Consider the following 18908-nt stretch of genomic DNA (forward strand, 5'->3'; position numbering starts at 1 on the left):
TTAATTCCCAGAACAAGAAACCCTTATCTTCTGCAGCAAAGTCTTGTAAATGTGATTAAGTTAAGGATCTTGGGATGGAGAGATTATTTTAGATTTCCTAAGGGAGTTGCAAATGCAGTCAGTAGTGTCTATGGAGGAGAGAAGCCGAGGAGATAGGACACACCTTTAATCCCAGCACTCAGGAGACAAAGGCAGGCAGATCTCTAGGAGTTCAAGGCCAGCCTGGTCTACATAGTAAATTCCAGGCCAGCTGGGAAGGCTGTGTGGTACAGAGATAGATTGGAGTAGAGGGATGCCAGCTGCTGACCTCTAGTTTTCAGCCCAGGAGGGCTGTTTCAGACTTCTGACTGCCATAGCCATGAGAAAATAAAGCCCATCCTGTTCTGCTAGCCAGTGTGCTGGACTTTGTTACAACAGCCAGGGGAAACTAATACACATTGTTTCTTTCCTTCTCATTTTCTCATGTTTCCCAGGCTGGCCTTGACTGACTGCAGCTGAGGATGACATTGAACTTCTGATTCTCCTGCCTCTACTTTCTGAGTGCTGAGATTCCAGGCATGCACCACCACAGGGGGTGTTTATTCAATGCTGGGGGGTCGGGGTGGGGGGGGTGGATCCAAGGCTTCATGCATGCTAGGCAAGCACTCTACCAACTGAACTTTATCACCAGCCCTGTATAGCATTTTAACAACTAATTCTTCTCTTAGTGAATTCCAGAAAGTTGGACGGGTGGTTACATTGGAGAGGTATAAAGTGTCGGCACTATCTTGAAAGCCACAGCATTAAATGTGCCAATTCTGCCACAGTTTACAACTCCCAGAAAGTGAGTAAAGAATTCTATCCCACTTTACTAGTGAGCAAAATAAGCCCACATAGATGTGTAAGGATATCAGACATTGGTGTGTATTAGAGTATATCACAGATACTGCATTTAAAATTATTTATTTATTGGGGACTGGAGAGATGGCTCAGCCATTAAAAAGCACTGACTGCTCTTGCAAAGGAACCAGGTTTGATTCCCAGCACCTACATGGCAGCTAACAACTATCCTTGACTCCAGTGCCAGGGGAATTGGACACTCTCTTCTCTCCTCCATGGTCATTGCACGAGACGGGTGTACTTACATACATACATGCAGGCTAAACACTCATAAAAAATGAAAATAAATTATTTAAATTTTTTTATTTTATTTATTTATTTTTATTTTATATGTATGAGTATATTGCCTACATGTATGTATGTAAGGGTACCTGTCTTGTGCAATGCCCAGGGAGGCCAGAAAAGGACGTCGAATCCCCTGGAACTGGAGTCAGGTATGCTTGTTAGCCACCATGTGGGTACTGGGAACCAAACTTGGGTCTTCTAAACTGCTGAGTCATCTCTCCAGCTCCAAAATATGGCATTTTAAACTGGAAACTACTTTTTACCAAAGATGGAATTAGACTAAAATGTGACAGACACACACCCCACCCCACCCTTTTTTTTTTTTTTTTTTTTTTTTTTTTAGACAATTTCCCTGTAGGCACAGCTGGCCTGGAACTCACTATGGAGACCAGGCTGGCCTCCATCTCACAGAGATCCATCTGCCTTTGCCTCCCAAGTGCTGGGATTAAGGGAGTATGCCACCATTAGCATTCATCAAAATTATTTTGCAAAGAAGTAGAACTTGAAACACAGGAAAAGAGGCTAGAGAGACAGTTCAGTGGGTAAAAGCATTTGGGCCCAAGTCTGAGAACCTGAATTCTATCCCTGGAACCCACATGCAAGGACAGAACCAACTCCTAAAAGTTGCCCTCTGATCTCCACATGAGGGCTCTGACACATGGCAACACACACACTAGTGATATTAATAATTAATAATAACTAAAATTTTTAATTTGTAATAGGAAAAGGAACCCAATGATTACTAATGCCACATTTCTAAAATGTGTTAACAGATTATATATCGGTAGTTAGAAATAGATGTTCACATTTGGAATAATAATGTCGTTCTTCTTGTTTGATAGCCATCTACATGTCTCCTATGTTTGATAATTCTTTGACTTAAGTTTAGATTTGGGGAACATAAAAGGACCTGACATTTTCTCCACCCCTATTACATACGAAGAAGCAGAGAATACCATTCTCTGGGGCAACCCTGCCAGGCCTCTTGCCCAGCCTGCCATCAGGCTGTTGCTCAAGGCACAGGGCATTAACGCAGGGGCAGGTTTTTCCACCATACACAATCTCTGGGAGCCATGGCCCTAGGGCAGCTGTAAAACCCACGTGTTAAAATAACTCAGATTGCTTGTGATAAACTGAGTAAACAAATTACAATAGAGCAACTATACAGCCACAGAACTCTGACCCACAGAAGCAAAGAAACACAGTTGCGGGTGGTGACCAGCTCTGAACAGTCAGAATTTACTCAATGGCTGATGACGTCTTTATTTTTGCCTCTACTTCCTACCTGGATGAACCAGAGAACACCAGGTTTGCTCTCCAAACCCATTTCTAGCTGTCCTTCCAAGTCCCCAAGTCAATCACACAGATGCTCCATTTCTAATCATTCTTTCCCCAGCTTCCTCAAGATGACCTCCAATCAGTCAGGGTATCCCTGATGCCATCCTATACCCAGCCCCAAAGCATTACCTTCTGTCTCCGAAAGTTCTGAATCTGTCCCGCATTTGTTCTCAAATGGTGGTCAGCACTTATTCTCACCTGCGAATGACTATTTTGAACACTGGGGTTATAACCATTTGAGAACTTCTAGGCCTTCTGCTTGAAAGAAAAGAGCTTCTACTGCTTCAAAAAATGTAAATACAAATTTTAAAAATTGATATTTTAGGGGCTGGACAGATGGCTCAGCAGTTAAGAACACTGCTCTTCCAGAGGACCCAGGTTTGATTTCTAGAATTAACATGGTGGCTAACCATCCATAACTCCAGTTCCAGGGAATCCAACACCCTCTTCTGACCTCTAAGGGTATTGCAGGACACAAGCACACTTACATACATGCAGGCAATACATTCATACACATAAAATAAAGATAATAAAATATTTTCTTAAATTGGTATTTTGCTGGGCTTGGTGGCACATGCCTTTAATACTAGCGCTCAGGATGCAGAGGCAGGCGGATCTCTGTGAGTTCAAGGCCAGCCTGGTCTACATAGTGAGTTCCAGGACAGCTGGGGCTACAGGGAGACGCTGTCTCAAGAAGACCACAAAACAAACAAAAAAAATTAACTTTAAAAAAAATTTGATATTTTAAGACATCTGAAACCTGGCGTAGTGGCATAGCCCTACGAGAGTGGCATAGCTGCTCGAGAGACTGAGGCAGGAGGATCATAAGTTCAAGTTCAGCCTGGACAACATAGTGAGACCCTCTCAAAATTTAAAAAGAGGTGGGGTAGAGTGGGGTGAAAATATAACTCAGTAGTCTGAGCACTTACCTAGCATGCACAAGGGTTCTATCTCTAGTAGGTGCAATGACAGCAACGGAATTTATTTGAGCCAAATGTACTGGCCATACTTTTAACCCCAGCACCCCATAGGCTGAGGCAGGAGATTTTGAGTCTGAGGTCAAGCTGGGCTACACATAGTAAGACTCTCAAAAACTAAAATAAAATAAACAATAAAACAATGTTTAGAAAGATTGACAGTTTCTCTTTGTTGTCTTTAAATTGAGACACAAAAATTGACTTCAATTTCCCTTTTCAGTAAAAGTTTACACATTGCCACAATAAGTTCATTTTTAAATGTATTTGTTTTTATTTATGTGTATGTATGTGTATGCAGATGCTCAGCGAGGCCAGAAGAAGGTGCTGGATCCTGGGGAGCTGAAGTTATAGGCAGTTATGAGCCTTGATATATGTGTTGGGAATCTATCTGGGTCCTCTGGAAGAGAAGGAAGCACTTTTAACAGCTCAGCCATCTCTCCATTTTCATGAATAAATGAATGAATTGATGGATGTGGAGCCAGGCTTGGTGGTGCTCACCTTTAACCCCAACACTGGGAGGAGGGGGGCGGGGGACAGGAGGAGGATCTCTGTGAGATTGAGGCTGACCTGGTCTGGTCTACATAGCAGGTTCCAGGTCAGCTGGGGCTACAGGGAGACCTGGTCTCGAAACAAGTCTAGAAAAGGGTTGCAGAGATGATAAGAATGTTTATTTTCTATTTTTCTAAGATAAATATGAATTTAAGAATCTTTTTCAAAACTTTTTTTTAATTTTAAATTTTGTGTGTGTGTGTTCATGCCAACAAGGCACATGTTGTCAAAGGACAGCTTCCAGTAGTTGGTTCTCTCCCCCACCATGTGGGTCCCTGGGCTCCTTCAGGTCTTTGGGCTTGGCTGCAGGCTCCTTTAACCACTGAGCCAGTTTATCAGAACGGAATATGTTTCTTATACGACTGAAAAATTAAGAATGCTTCTGAATTATTTTCCTTGAATCCTTACTATATGTTTATTTTTCTCCATCTAAATAATTTCTTCAAGCTTCACAACTACAGCCTTTAAATGAAATATTTAAGTAAGACGAATCTGGGAAGAGGAAACTGAGGGTGAATAGGCTCAAGGGTACATTGTATACATTATGAAATTGTCACAGAATAAATAAAATATTCAAAAGTATTATAAAAGTGAATTTATTAAATTCCAGGAGAAGCGTTTGAAGACAGGAAGACAATTCGTAACGCGAAGTAGGGCATACAAACAGCTTTTATCATCTCAACAGCTTTGCTTTTTACTTAAGCCTTTTTTTCCGCCCTGTAAATAATTTCTAGCGGACTTGAAAGGCTTGTTAAGAAGGAATCCCTGTACAGGGAAGGCTGGAAGGAGAGCGTTAGAGCCTCTGCGGAGACCCCCTCTGGGTCCCCTTCCTTATCAGGGTTTGGACTTGCCCACAGCCTCATCTTGTTAGGTTGCTTGTCTCCATCCCCCAGATTCTTCGAAAATCCGTGGAAGCCCATCCTGACCCCTGGGAGATCGCCTCTGTCCTCGGACTGTGTATTCTTCCACTTGGTCCCAGCTTTGTCGTGAGTTAAACAGAAACCACTAGATTGTGCACAATCTCCGCTCTTCAGATTTTAACCCCAAACTCTGACTAAAGGAAAAGTAGGGCTGGGCTAGAAATATACACAGAACCCGCTGCAGCCGGTTTCTCCTAAGCCCAGCGCCTTTAATGGCAGCGCACCTCCAGGACGCGACCCTCCAGGGAGGATGCCAGCCTCACTCAGCCCAGAGAGGGGGTCCCGGGAAGCAGCGCGCCCCGCCCGTACCAGGTTAGGACCCAGAGGCGTCACGCGCTTGGGTTCCCCACAGGCCCCGCCCTGCGGCCGGCACAGCCAATCCCAGCGCGCTGGCCGGCAGCTGGGCGGGCTGGACAGGACCGCGGCCGGGGAGGCTTTAAAGCCCGAGTCCGGCGAAGGTCTGCCAGATTCTGGAACCTCGGCTACCTCCTGGGAGTCGCGTCCGCGGAGTGCGCGTGCGCAGCTGGCCGCCCCAGGTGAGGACCCCAGCGGGTCCAGGCGCTGCGTTAGCCGGGGCTGCGGGAGGAAGAGAGAGCGTGCGGGGCCGGGGACCACAGCATCTGCAGCCCGGGTTGGGGTCGGGGAGGGCGGCAGGGGACTGCAGCGCCGGCCGGGACCTCTCGGCCTCCCCGGGTCGGCAGGCCCGGCTTCGGGAGCGGGATCGTCGTCAGGCCGCGCGGTCTCGGGGCCTAGAGGGACTGGCACGGGCAGCTGGACCCTTGCACGCTGAGTCTCCGGGTCCGCGGCTCCCCGTGCCGCCATAACACCAGCTGGCGAGGGCGGAGCGGGCAGTACGCCCCCGGACCAGGCCCCTGAGTCTAACCTGGATCACCGAGGGTCAAGGCACCGCGAGAGCTTCAGGAAGGTCGGATTCCGACCCATCCCGCCAGCAATGCATTAAAGTGTGTGAGGTGGCATCCTAACTTTTAGAGACCCCTGTGTCCTACTTGGGGTGTTATGACTTCTTAGTGAAGTTTTACCTGAGAGACCCCAGTACTGTCAGTAAATGACCAACCACTTTCTTTTTTCTTAGTTGCTGGCTTAAGATTCTGAACCATACAATTTTCTAGGAGACCTACCAAGTCTGTATAGCACAGCACTACAATAATGGAAAAGTGTTTTAAGTGTTTATACCTTTTTCTTTTTTTAAGATGTTGTAGTCCTGGCTGGCCTCGAACTCGCAGATCCACGGGCCGCTACCTCCAGAGTGCTGGGATGAAAGGCGCGTGTTACCACTCCGGGCTCAACTAACTTTAAAAAAAAAAATTAATTCCTTGCTTGTTTCCACTTACACCCACATGTGGTGATGTTTCTACTCTGTTAAGGTAGCTTTAACCATTTAAAGGAATTGTTTTGCAGTCTGGTTGATGGCTTATCCCTGGAATCCCAGCCCTTGCCTGTGAGTTATACAAGACCCTCATCAGATCCCTCATTTCATTTCTTTTTCTTCCTAGGTTTTAGAACCATGAATCTTTCGCTCTTCCTGGCAGCCCTCTGCTTGGGAGCAGCCTTGGCTACTCCAAAATTTGATCAAACATTTGATGCACAATGGCACCAGTGGAAGTCCACACACAGGAGACTGTATGGCACGGTTGGTAACATTTAAGGTCCTACAGAGAATGCCTTCCTTGCTGTTGGAAGTTCTAGCCGGAGAGTAGCTTCTAAAACCCAGCTGTTAACAAGGCCTAGCCTAATCACACCCATTGAGCACAGTGTAGCAAACATCCCTGTTGTCACTGGGCAAGGGGAATGTCTTTCTGACTTATGGCATCTGTGACCCAGGGCTCCTCTTCATCTGGGATGGTAGATCCACTTTGTGATGAGGGCTGAACTGGTTTTGGGTTTTTGTGGTTTCTTTGGTTTGGTTTTTGTTGTTGTTGTTGTTGTTTTTTATTTTGTTTTTATGGTTTTAGTTTGAGACAGGGTCTCACTATGCCTATAGTTCTGGCTGACCTGGAATTCAGAGATTGCATAGAGAGCCACCTGCCTCTCTGTGCACGATCCCAGGATCAATAGCATGATCCTGGTTATTGAAATTTTAGTAGAAATAAACTGGCAGTTCTCTTTGCCTCTAGAATGAGGAAGAGTGGAGGAGAGCAGTGTGGGAGAAGAATATGAAAATGATTGAACTTCACAATGGAGAGTACAGCGAGGGGAAGCATGGCTTCACCATGGAAATGAACGCCTTCGGAGACATGGTGAGTGACGGTGCCTTGCTGTGCTTCCTCACCTTGGTTTTATTTTTTATTTATTTTTTTTATGTGTATGAGTGTATTGCCTACATGTATGTGAGTGCACCCGTGTCGTGCAGTGCTGTGGAGGTCAGAAGAGGGCTTTGGATTCCCCTGGAACTGGAGTTAAGGACAGTTTGTAGCCACCGTGTGGGTGCTGGGAATCAAACCCAGGTCCTCTACAAGAGCAGTCAGTGCTCTTAAACGCCGAGCCATCTCTCCAGCCCCCTTGGTTTTATTTTTACAAATTAATCTCTTGCATTTTCAACTTTGTGATTTTCTTTTGTTTTGTTTGCTTTGTTTTTGTTTTTCTTTACGTGTCCTTGAAGACCAATGAAGAGTTCAGGCAGGTGATGAACGGCTATCAACACCAGAAGCACAAGAAGGGGAAAGTGTTTCAGGAGCCTCTGATGCTTCAGAGCCCCAAGTCTGTGGACTGGAGAGAGAAGGGCTGTGTGACGCCTGTGAAGAATCAGGTATGACAGCTGGGAGATAGCTCATCGAGGAAGTGCTTGCCACACAAGCATGAGGGCCTAAGTTGGATCCCCAGAGCCTGTGCAAGAAAAGGCTGGTGTGGTATAATCTCAACATCTGGGAGGCAAGACAGGTTCCAGGGCCTTGATGGCCTGACAGCCAAATAAATCAGTGAGTTCCAGGTAAAAGTGAGAACCTGTCTCAAAAAACAAGGCAGACAGTGACTGAGGAACAGCATCCAAAGTTGACCTCTGGCCTCTACATACACCTACACCAGTATACATGTGTAACAGCATACACACAAGCACATATATACACATATACCCCTATCCCCCCAAAAGAATCGGGTATGACCATGTCTGATTTACACTTCTACAGAAAAGCCAGGAAGAATTTAGCATGTTTGCTTTGGTATATTGTAGCATGACATGAAATTCTCTCTTTATTATTTGACAAATTCATACACCCAACCCCCCATCCCCCTTGTCCACACCAACCCTCCTTATCCCACTATCATGCCTTATTTTGTGGCTGAGTTTAATCAGCCATCTTGCCTTCGTGGGCATAGGTGTTTAGCAGCCATCCACTGAAGTATGGGCTGCTCACCAGTGGCTATACCACTGAAAACAATAAACAACTCCCCCTCCCCCAGCAGCCATCAACTGTGGGGTTGTTCCTCCCGGAGCAGCCAGGTGCTGTGAGCAGCTTCAACATACCCCTGTCACTTTGGGGCTGGCCTTAATCTCTCAAGTGCTAGGATTACAGGCATGTACTGCCACACCCAGCTTCCTGTTTACTAATTTTTAAGAGTATGCATATATAAAACCTGTTGGCATTCTTTGTCTTGTAAACAGGTCAACTTTTTTCTCTTTTCAGGGCCAGTGTGGTTCTTGTTGGGCTTTTAGTGCAACTGGGGCACTGGAAGGACAGATGTACCTTAAGAATGGCAAATTGGTCTCACTGAGTGAGCAGAACCTTGTAGATTGTTCTCAGGCTCAAGGCAATCAGGGCTGCAATGGTGGCCTGATGGATTATGCCTTCCAGTACATTAAAGACAACGGAGGCCTGGACTCAGAAGATTCCTATCCTTATGAAGCAAAGGTAAAACAAAAAGCCTTTGTTTCTTACCATTCCAGCTGTTTTCAGAAAGTGGAACATTTGCAGAGATAAGTTTTCAGAATTCATATATTAGATGATAGAATATTTGGCAGTATTATCAAATCATAGCCTTTGCATAGTTCTTTGAACTATTCCTGCTTATATAGCATAGAGAGTATGACCCATTCTGTATCCAGTTGGACAAAACCTGAGGGGTCTCACTGAGGAATTGTCTACTTTTAAGTTTCAAATCAATTAACAGCATTCTAGTCATTTAATAATTTATAAGTTCTGACTTAACATCATGAGCTACAAATTGCTGAGTATTTTGTTTCTAGAACTAATGTTCCAAGAGAGGCAAATGGTTGTGATCAAGTCTCTCTCCCCTCTTTGAACTTTGAAAGGATGACTCCTGTAAGTACAAGCCTGAGTTTGCTGTGGCTAACGACACTGGGTTTGTGGACATCCCTCAGCGGGAGAAGGCCCTCATGAAGGCTGTGGCGACTGTGGGGCCCATCTCAGCCGCGATTGATGCAGGCCACGCATCCTTCCAGTTCTATAAGAGAGGTAATTGTCACAGTTCGAGCCACCTGCTTTCTAGGACTGTTAGGATCTTGAGTGACTTTAATGTAGAGATGTTTCCATTTGACTAATTAGGCATTTTCTCATGGTTATAAACTCTTCACAAATACATTTTTAAAGAGTTATATTTAATTAGTGTATGTGTGGGATCTGCAAGAGAGTTTTGTGCATGTGGGTGTAGATATCTGTAAATGCTTCAGATCCCCTGGAGCTGGAGTTTCAGGAGGCTGTGAGCCACCCAGTGTGGGTTCTGGGAACTGAACTTGGGTTCTCTGCAAGCAGTATGTGCTCTTAACTGCTGAGCCATCTCTTCAGACATTAAAAAAAAATTCATTGCATTTATTTTGGTGATCGAGTACATGTGTGCCAGGGTATATATGTGGGGATCAGAGGACAACTTTCAGGAGTCAGTACTCCTCCTACTGTGTGGGACCCAGAAGTCAAACTCATGTTGTCAGGTTTGGCAAGCAATTTTACCTGCTGAGTAGGTTTAATACCGTTTAAATATTTTGAATCACTCTGTAAATAGAACCCAATTTACCTAAGTCTTCTGATTGCTGAATCTTTTTTCCCAAAAAAATGTTTAGTGTTAACGACTCAGACACTGAGCAACCCTGTGGCTCAAGCATGGGCTGGGGGTGGGTTGCAAAGAAAGGCTTTCTTTGGGAGATTGTGGTTACAACTGGTATGTTTGCTAGAAGATGGGGCCTAAATCACCTTAAGCTTTAAAACAAATACTTGGTTTTGGGAAAATTTGGGAGACTAAGGATGTAGCTCAGCAGAGTGCTTGCCCAGGGAGCATGAAACCCTGGGTTCGATTCTTAACACCACATGAACCAGGCATGGTGGTACATGTCTGTAATCTCAACACTCAGGAGGTAGAAGCAGGAGGATTATGAGTTCAAAACCAGCTTTGATGATGTAGCAAGTTCAGACCCTATCTCAAACTATTTTTTAAAATAAATGTCTTGGACTTGAAATTTTTTCTGGTGAGTATAAGTGGGGGATTCCTTTCTATTACCCATTACTATTTTTTTTTACTAATATCTTCCACTGTATCTGGACTCTATGGCAGGATGAATTTTGAGATGCTGTCCTACTCTGGAGTGGGTCACTGTCCTGTGGCAATTGGAACCTCTCATCCAGTGTTGGTTTTCCTCTCCAGGCATTTACTATGAACCAGACTGCAGCAGCAAGGACCTGGATCATGGAATTCTAGTGGTTGGCTATGGATTTGAAGGATCAGATTCAAATAACAACAAATATTGGCTTGTCAAGAACAGGTATGACTCTGAATAAAATATTTCAAATTGTAATGGGAATTCTTGTTTGAGATTAGTATTTATTAGTATTCAATTTTAGAATCCCAAAAGTGAAGTGTTCTTGTTTGATTATAAGAGTCTATACTAAGTGTGTTGGGACGATTCATACGGATTTGTAACATTGCATTTCTAAGTTCTGAAATTCTTCATAGTTTGCAATCCCTCGGCCCCAGAGGTTTTAGCTGAAGACGGGGAACTGTGGATTTGCATGCTGCACACTTTTTTTTTTCTCCAGTTTTCAACGTGATACAGTTAGCAGAAACTTCAGCCTGTGTGCCTCTTTGTGTCATCTGATGCTGGGCCTTTGCATTTTTTTCTCAGCTCTCAGTAGCCTTAAAGCCTATCAGGATTAGTTTTCATTATCTTTAGTTGATATAATGTGACTGTCGTGGTGCTGTTCTGCCTTGATTTCTTCTCAAAAGTTGAGGAAGGCAGCATATAGTGGTGTGCCTTTAATTCTAGCACACAGGAAACAGAGACACCTGGATCTCTGAGATCCAGGCCAACCTAGTTTACGTAGTAAGTTCCAGGTCCTGTGGCTACAAAGAGACCCTGTCTCAAGACCAAAAAGAAAAGTTGAGGGGGTGCTGAGGATATAGCTCAGTTGGTAAAGTGCTTGTATTTATTTGGAACATGCTATGGTGTGCATGTGGAGGTCAGGGGACAGTTTGTGGGAGTCAGTTCTCTCTTTCCACTGGTTTTCCCTGGTACCAGATAAAACCCAGTGTGGTACATGCCTATAATCCCAGCACTGGTGGAAGCAGGCAGATCAGGGGTTCAAACTTATCATCCACTACATAGTAAATTTGAGGCCAGTCTTGGCTACAGAAGACCCTGCCTCATACATGCAGGCAAAAACTCGTACACATAAAATAAAAATAAATAAATTTTAAAATAATGAGGGACTGGGGAGATGACTCCATGGGGAAAGTGCTTGCTACTCAGTCATGAGGACCTGAGTTTGGATCCCAGCCCCCACATAAAAGCCATGCACCACAACACACCTGTAACCCCAGTGCCCCAGTTGGGGAAGGGGTTGCTTGATGAACCTGGAGGTTCCAGGTCCAGAGAGAGATCCTGTCTCAAAATAGGGAGAGTGATAGAGGAAGACACTGGTGTCAACCCGGCCTCCACGTGTGCACCCACACAAAGCATGCATACACACACAGAGTTTAAGACCCACAGGAATGGGTGCATCTATGTGTCTTTATGTGAGGTCTGATAGCACTTAGGGTAGGTGGTTAGTGCAGTGGTTCTCTTTTTAAGCATTAACTAATTTTTCTTGAACCTCTTTCAGCTGGGGTCCCGAATGGGGTGCAGAAGGCTATGTCAAAATAGCCAAGGATAGGAATAATCACTGTGGAATTGCCACTGCGGCCAGCTACCCCACCGTGTGAGCTGACAATGGTAATAAAGGCCTTGGACAGCATGTCTGGAGGGACTTTATCTTAAAACTGACCAAACCCTTATTGAGACAAAGTACTTGAATCATTGAGGATCCAAGTTATAATTTGAATTCTGTGACATTTTTACAAGGGTAAAATGTTTCCACTACTTCTAACTTCTGTTATAAACAGCTTTATAATACTGAAGAATATTGCTTAATTCTGAGACTGGAATTTTCATTTTATAAAAGAATGTATAAAGCTTTCTTTACCTTTTAAAAATAAACTTTTGTTCAGTATGTACAAGTGGGACTTCGGTGTAATATGTTGACTTTATGTAGTCAGAAAATGTTTGAGTAGTGGCGCATACCTTCAATCCCAGCAGTGGGGAGGCAGAGGCAGGTGGATCTCTGTAAGATGCAGGCCAGCCTGGTCTACATATCAAGTTTCAGGCCAAAAGTGTTTGGGTCTAGCACTGGCTCAGGGTATCCATGATAACGGCAGGAGAAAGGTGAAGGTGCTGGGGTCTTCTGGCTTTTCTAATTGAAAGTACACAGATTTGACCTTGGCTTCCCATTGACTATGTATAACCTAATACTGCTTACAGACTTTTTAAATTGTTTGAATTGTGTATAGTGTGTGTGAGTGCAGCATGTTCATGCCCCAGAGCATGTATGGAAATCAGTTCTGCCCTTCTGCCTTCCACTGTGGACTCTGGGGATTGAAGTCAAGTCATCAGGCTTGTACAGAAAGCACTTTTAGCTGCTGAGGCATCTCACTGGTGCATTTTTTTTAATTAGGGAATGGAGCATGCCATAGAGGGTATGTATAGAGGTCAGAGGACAATTCGTAGGAGTCATTTCTTCCCTTCCACCATGTTGGTCCCAGGGATGGAATTCCAGTTCTTAGGCTTGGTGGCAGGTGCCTTTACATGCTGGGCCATCTCAGCAGCCCTACTAGATTTATTTTTAAATGACAGATAATTAACATATGTACAATCACAGTCTCTCAACCTCCTGAGTGTTAAGATTACAGACTGTACTGACATACTTAGTTCCAAATCTCAAATCTGGGAAAATCTAGCAAATCCGACAGGATGAGGGTAAATTGAGTAGAAATGCCAGGTATGGTGGCTGACACCTTTAATCAGGAGGCAGAGGCAGGCAGATCTCTATGAGCTCAAAGCCAGCCTGGTCTACAAAGTAACCAGGCCAGCTGGGGCTACAGGGAGACCCTGACTTAAAAAGAGGTGGCTATGTGTGTGATGAAACTGCAGTACTGTCAGAAGTCTTTCTACCTGCAGGTGACAGCCATACACTGCTTTGTAGTTCTAAGAAAAACCAGGCCCAGGTGGGCTGCTGGGTATTTTGGTTTTGTTGTGTCATCTCTGATAAGAGTCCACATAACTGCCTGGGGAAACCTTGAGCCACCCAGGATTAGTAAAAACACATTGAACAGTTGTGATTAACACACCTAGGTATTTGGTAATAGATAGAGAAATGTATTCAAGGTCCCCAGGAGATCAGGAAAGACTATAAAAGTCCTTTGGCTTTGAGAAATCATAAGTAAAGGGCAGGCCAGAAGTCACTAGACCAAACAGACTTCAGTAACTTAATCCCTGACTTAAAAATAAATTTGGAAGGGAACAAAACAGTCTAAGCAGAGTTACAGGAATAGTGATAAAGTACAAATAAAATGGTATTTATTTTCTTGTTTATGAGAAGGAAATCCTACCAAAGTTGTGTGAGAATTGGGGGTAAGTATTGAGATTGCCCCACAGCATCGGTCTTTAGCAGGAAAACAAGTTGTAAAAATATTTTTGCATTCTTTAGGCCAAATGCAGATATACGTGTATGTGTAAAGCCTAGGTTATGTCTATTTTCAGTCAAATAAGGAAATGCAAGCAATAAGCTGGTAAAATACTTAATTGAACCAGTCTATTGTGAAGATGAGAGATGGGGAATAGGAATGAGATTCACATTCCTTGGGGTGGCCTTTGCCCACGGCCCTTTCTCTCTCCTGAAAAAAGGTTTAACAGTCTTTAGTACGTATTTATTGTATTGGGGGTAGCACGTGGATTCTATGGTACCTGTATGGAAGTCAGAGGAAAACCTGTAGAGGTCAATTCTTCCACCATGTGGGCCTTGAGGATAGGACTCTCAGGTCATCAGGCTTAGCAACAAGTGCTTCCAACTGCCAAGCCATCTTGCTGACTCTACATTCTTATTTATTTTGTTGGGGGCAGGGTCATGTGTGTGTGGAGGTCAGAGGGCAGCTTCATGCTGAGCCATCTCGTTGACCCAGAAAGTTTCTTTATCTAGCTCTGCAATATCAGTCTAATTCAACATTGTCTGTGGACTGCTTGGGCTCCAGGGAAACTTAAAGCACTAAGTTGAATGAACCTCTGATGACTTATTTAAATACAGTGTCAAGACTGTCAAAGAGAACCCTCAGATGTCCAAGTATAATGGAGATACTTAAAGGTTTTGTAATTTTCAAAGATGCTGATGGACTTGAAAAATCAATTGGGAAGCATAAACTTATTTTCCTCTTCTTCAGTGTCTAAAATATTACCCTAGTTAAATTGCAGTGGAACTAGGGGAAGATGAGAGATGACTGAGCAAATCAAGCTGGGGTGCTCAGGTCACAAGGTAAGCTAGAACACCAAGTATCTTACCAGAGGGGAGGGATCCAGAAACTTCCACAGCAGAACATATGTTCTGCCTGTGAAATTTGAATTTTTTATTACATTTACTGGGGTGGCAGGGGGCATGAGTGACAGAGGACAGGAATTGGTTCTCTCTTTCCAACATGTAGGCTCCAGATCAGGTTGACTGGCTTGGCAGCAAACACCTTTACCCACTGAGCTCTCTCACCTTACCAGCCCCCAAACTAAGATCTTAAAAAGAACAAACAGTGTATTTCCCAGAGCACTACACAGTAATCACTGAAATACACAAAGGCTCATTCTCTCTCCAGCACACTTTTTTTTGTTTGTTTTTGAGACAGGGTCTCCCTATAGCCCCAGCTGGCCTAGAACTTACTATGTAGCCCAGGCTGGCCTTGATTTCATAGAGATCCATCTGCCTCTGCCTCCTGAGTGCTGGGATTAAAGTGCTCCACACCCAGCTCTCTTCAGCACATTTTAAAACTTCATGTTATTTATTCATTGAAGTTCTGTTGAGCACCTAGACGACAGGGCTACACCACCTCTAGAGACTTAAGAATGAAGTTAAGGGGCTGGAGAGATGGCACAGTGGTAAGAGCACTGGCTGGCTGCTCTTGCAGAGGACCAGGGTTTTGAGTCCCAGCACCCACATGGCAGCTAACAACTGTCTGTAACTCCAGTTCCAGGGGCTCAGACACCCTCTTCTCACCTCTGCAGGTATTACATGACATGAGTACACCTACCTACATGCAGGCAATAACATTTAGACACATAAATTTAAAAAGAATTTTTTTGAAAAAAGAATGAAGTCAATAGTCATGGTTCCTCCCTGCCCACAGGAACCTTCATCTGTTACCATAGCCACTTGTTTGTAATCTCATTGGCTGACTGCTGGGGAAGCTGACAGGTACCTATAGACTCAAAACCTTGCCTGTGAGGTCACCCTTTGAAAATTCACATGGGATATAAACATCACGTTATTTGCCTGTTCAGAGAAGTCTTCCTACATACTTCCAGTTTTCCTTTTGCTCCTTCCAAGTTTGGGACCAGTCAGACCCTTGGCCACACACAGCCCATGAAATCAGTGTTTCGTCCTATCCGATCATTTCTCCTTACAAAGTGCATTACGAGGTACAGTGCTCAGGACCCCACCCAGCAGGGTTCTCTTCACCCTATGCTCCAGGGACATCCCAGAAAAGGGACAGCCACTGCCACTCTCAAGTATTGTTTGCATACAGCTCCAAGCCCTCCGAAGCAGCCTCAAGCTTTCTCATCAATTGATTATAGAGAGCTCTCCATAGTGCCATGGGTGTGGACTGGAGAGAAGGTAACAGGCCAGGACCATCAGCATTTAGGACACTTTCCCCATGTAATTTACCATGCCTTAAGAACCTGCTCAAACCCAACCATGAATACCAGTTCTGTTTGATGATGGAGTGTTGTTATTCAAGTTTTAGGTCATAGAGGATCAGTCAACACCCAGTTCATGATGGGCAGTTTGGGTCACACGGTAACTAGATGGCACATGGTTAAGTATTCAGTGCCTAAAGCCCAATCACAAAACAAAATGGCTGTGGAGATGGCTCAGTGAGTAAAACTATGTGCAGTGCAAAAGTGAAGACTGGAATCCAGATCCCCAAAACATATAAATAAAGCCAGGTACAGTAGCACATGTCTGTAAATCCCTGAGCTTGTATGACAGGATGAGAGGTGCAGACAGGAGAGTCCACAGAAACCTTCAGGCCAGGTGGCCTGATACACACACACAGCAGAGAACAAGAGACCCTACCTCAAACCAGGTGGAAGGCAAGGACTAGCATCCATGTCTGAGCTACAGAATGCATGCATCAGTACACACACAAAGATTTCAAAATTATCTGCACATGGCCTTTTCCCCAATCCTAAGGTCTGCACTGTGGCTCAGCCGTACAGCCCTGTCAATGCTCCATCTCCGTCTGTGTCCCTATGAGTCACTGACACTTGGATCTCCTGGGTCACATGACCAAAGTGGCAGAGCAGCACAGAGTGTAGCCTGAAGCTATTGCAAAGCACTCTCATCTGGCCCCTCTCAAAAGTCACAGCTTTGGTGGTTATTTTGGACATGGACCAGAGTGGCAGCCAGAATCCAAAGCGGCTCCCAAAGTGTTGGGCATCTTTTGTGGCTCAGAGTGACAGCCAGAATCCAAAGCGGCTCCCAAAGTGTTGGGCATCTTTTGTGGCTCAGAGTGACAGCCAGAATCCAAAGCGGCTCCCAAAGTGTTGGGCATCTTTTGTGGCTCAGAGTGACAGCCAGAATCCAAAGCGGCTCCCAAAGTGTTGGGCATCTTTTGTGGCTATAGGAGGGGATGGATGCACCATCCTAGCCTTCAGCTTAGAAGAGACATCTTAACATATGCCACATAACTGGACACATAGCAAGTAGTTTCACCTGACACACAAATGTCTCATGAAGTTACTACTTCTTACTCACTAGTTCCAATCAGCATAATGTCATCTGTGTCCTGGACTAGTGTGTCTAATGGAAGGGAAAGGCAATTAAGAGTTCTGAAGACTAAATTACAACATGGCAGGAAAGTGGATGCTCCTCTGAGGTAGGACAGTAAAGGTGTATTACTGACTTTGCCAACAGAGGAAAGACTGCTTTTAGTGGTCTTTACTAACAGATATCAAGAACAACACATTTGGGGCTAGGGGTATAGCTCAGAGTGCTTGCCTGGAATGTGCAGGGTTCTGGGTTTAGTCCTCAGCACTGCCAAAAGAAGGGAGCTTTTGCCAGATCCACAAGGGCAAAGAATCCATACCAGGGAATGGGTTGATTTGCTCAAGCAATGAAACCACACATAGAGGCTGGAGAGATGGCTCAGCAGTAAAGAGCATTTGCTGCTCTTCCAGAGGTCTTGCGTTGAGTTCCCAGCATCCCCATCAGGCAGCTCACAACTGTCTGTAACTCCAGCTCCAGGGATCCAGAGGATCTTTTGGCCCACACATGCATACACATAGAGAAACATAAATAAAAATACTTTTTTTAAAAAAAGAAACCACACATGGAGCAGCATTTGCTGTTAGTGTCAGGCTTGATGAAGTTTTCAATAATTTACTTTCATCCTCCAAGATTTAGCTGCTTATTTCTTGGGCCAAAGAAGACCAGAAAGGGAAGGTGTTGAAAATATCACCCTGCACCCTTCAAGAACTTGGTGAAGGCACTGCAAGTGAAAGCAGCCTTCTGTCCTCAGGTCAGGGATTCTGCCAATTGCTGTGTGTCCATTCCAGTTACAGTCACTGTAGAACTTCGGAGATAACAACGCTGAACCCACTGTAAGATGGACAGATGCTAAAACTCCACTGACCACCTCACTCCCACAAACCCATACTTTCCCTTCTGGACCACAGTTGCTGTTTTGAGTGTCCCAGAGTCTTCTATGATTCCAGATCCAATGCCCCCAATGTCTGATTTATACCCATTCTCCCATGTGCATAGTCGTCTTGGCAAGGGGCAGTAAGTTCCTTTGGGAAGACTGAGAAAAACTACAATATAAATTTTTGGCAGTCACGCAGACATCCTTCTGGTTACTTAAGGTATTTGGGTCTACAAACTAGCTCAAGTCTGGAACTGATTGAGGGTCCAAGATTTCTAATCCAAATTAGACTCTGCCCACTTGCCCTAGAACTCTTTTGCTTTGAGGTCAAGTAAGAATTGAGTAGTTTACCATCCATCTCTCTTCTGTGATTACTGTTCCTGACTAGCTAAGGCCATAAGTTTCTGCAAGTCAGACTACTCTAACTGCTGTTCTGACTCTTCTGTCCACTACAATAATCTTGTCCACTTAGTCTTTGGTGATTAAGTGCCATCATTTGACCCCTTGCCAATTCCCATTGCTTGGAGTTTGGTGACAAGAGTTCCCACTGTGATTCCAGATCTTTGGAGAAGAAACACAGACTTCTTCAGGAATACTGAAACTCCTCACGAATTTATTTCTCACAGCCACAGTGAAAGATGTATCCCCTTACGAAAAAGTATTTATGACACTTGTCAAATCCTAGTAAGGAAGACCATATTCAAGGCCATCATAATAGGTATAGAAAACCACAGTAGGATAGATATTACAGTCATGGAACGATACTGGGCTCAGCTCCAAAATA

At 44.5% G+C, this 18908-nt stretch overlaps 1 protein-coding gene across 1 annotated transcript; it reads left to right on the forward strand.

Moving 5' to 3' along the window:
- The first annotated feature begins 5340 nt into the window (after positions 1 to 5340).
- On the forward strand, positions 5341 to 12412 carry Ctsv (cathepsin V). The gene is made up of 8 exons (XM_008855111.3): positions 5341 to 5484; positions 6463 to 6599; positions 7084 to 7206; positions 7569 to 7715; positions 8590 to 8814; positions 9216 to 9378; positions 10559 to 10676; positions 12013 to 12412. The coding sequence occupies exons 2-8, from the start codon at positions 6474 to 6476 to the stop codon at positions 12110 to 12112; spliced, it is 1002 nt and encodes a 333-aa protein (XP_008853333.1). The 5' UTR covers positions 5341 to 5484; positions 6463 to 6473; the 3' UTR covers positions 12113 to 12412.
- Positions 12413 to 18908: the final 6496 nt, after the last annotated feature.

Source organism: Nannospalax galili, unplaced genomic scaffold, assembly GCF_000622305.1.
Source record: "Nannospalax galili isolate Female #2095 unplaced genomic scaffold, S.galili_v1.0 scaffold467, whole genome shotgun sequence".
Taxonomy (NCBI): Eukaryota; Metazoa; Chordata; class Mammalia; order Rodentia; family Spalacidae; genus Nannospalax; species Nannospalax galili.

Excerpts from the sequence above, each read along its gene's own strand:
- Ctsv (XM_008855111.3), top strand. The coding sequence starts at position 6,474 with ATGAATCTTTCGCTCTTCCTGGCAGCCCTCTGCTTGGGAGCAGCCTTG. Across the intron at positions 7,207-7,568 it reads TGAACGCCTTCGGAGACATG|ACCAATGAAGAGTTCAGGCA; the intron begins GTGAGTGACGGT and ends GTGTCCTTGAAG. Across the intron at positions 10,677-12,012 it reads TATTGGCTTGTCAAGAACAG|CTGGGGTCCCGAATGGGGTG; the intron begins GTATGACTCTGA and ends AACCTCTTTCAG.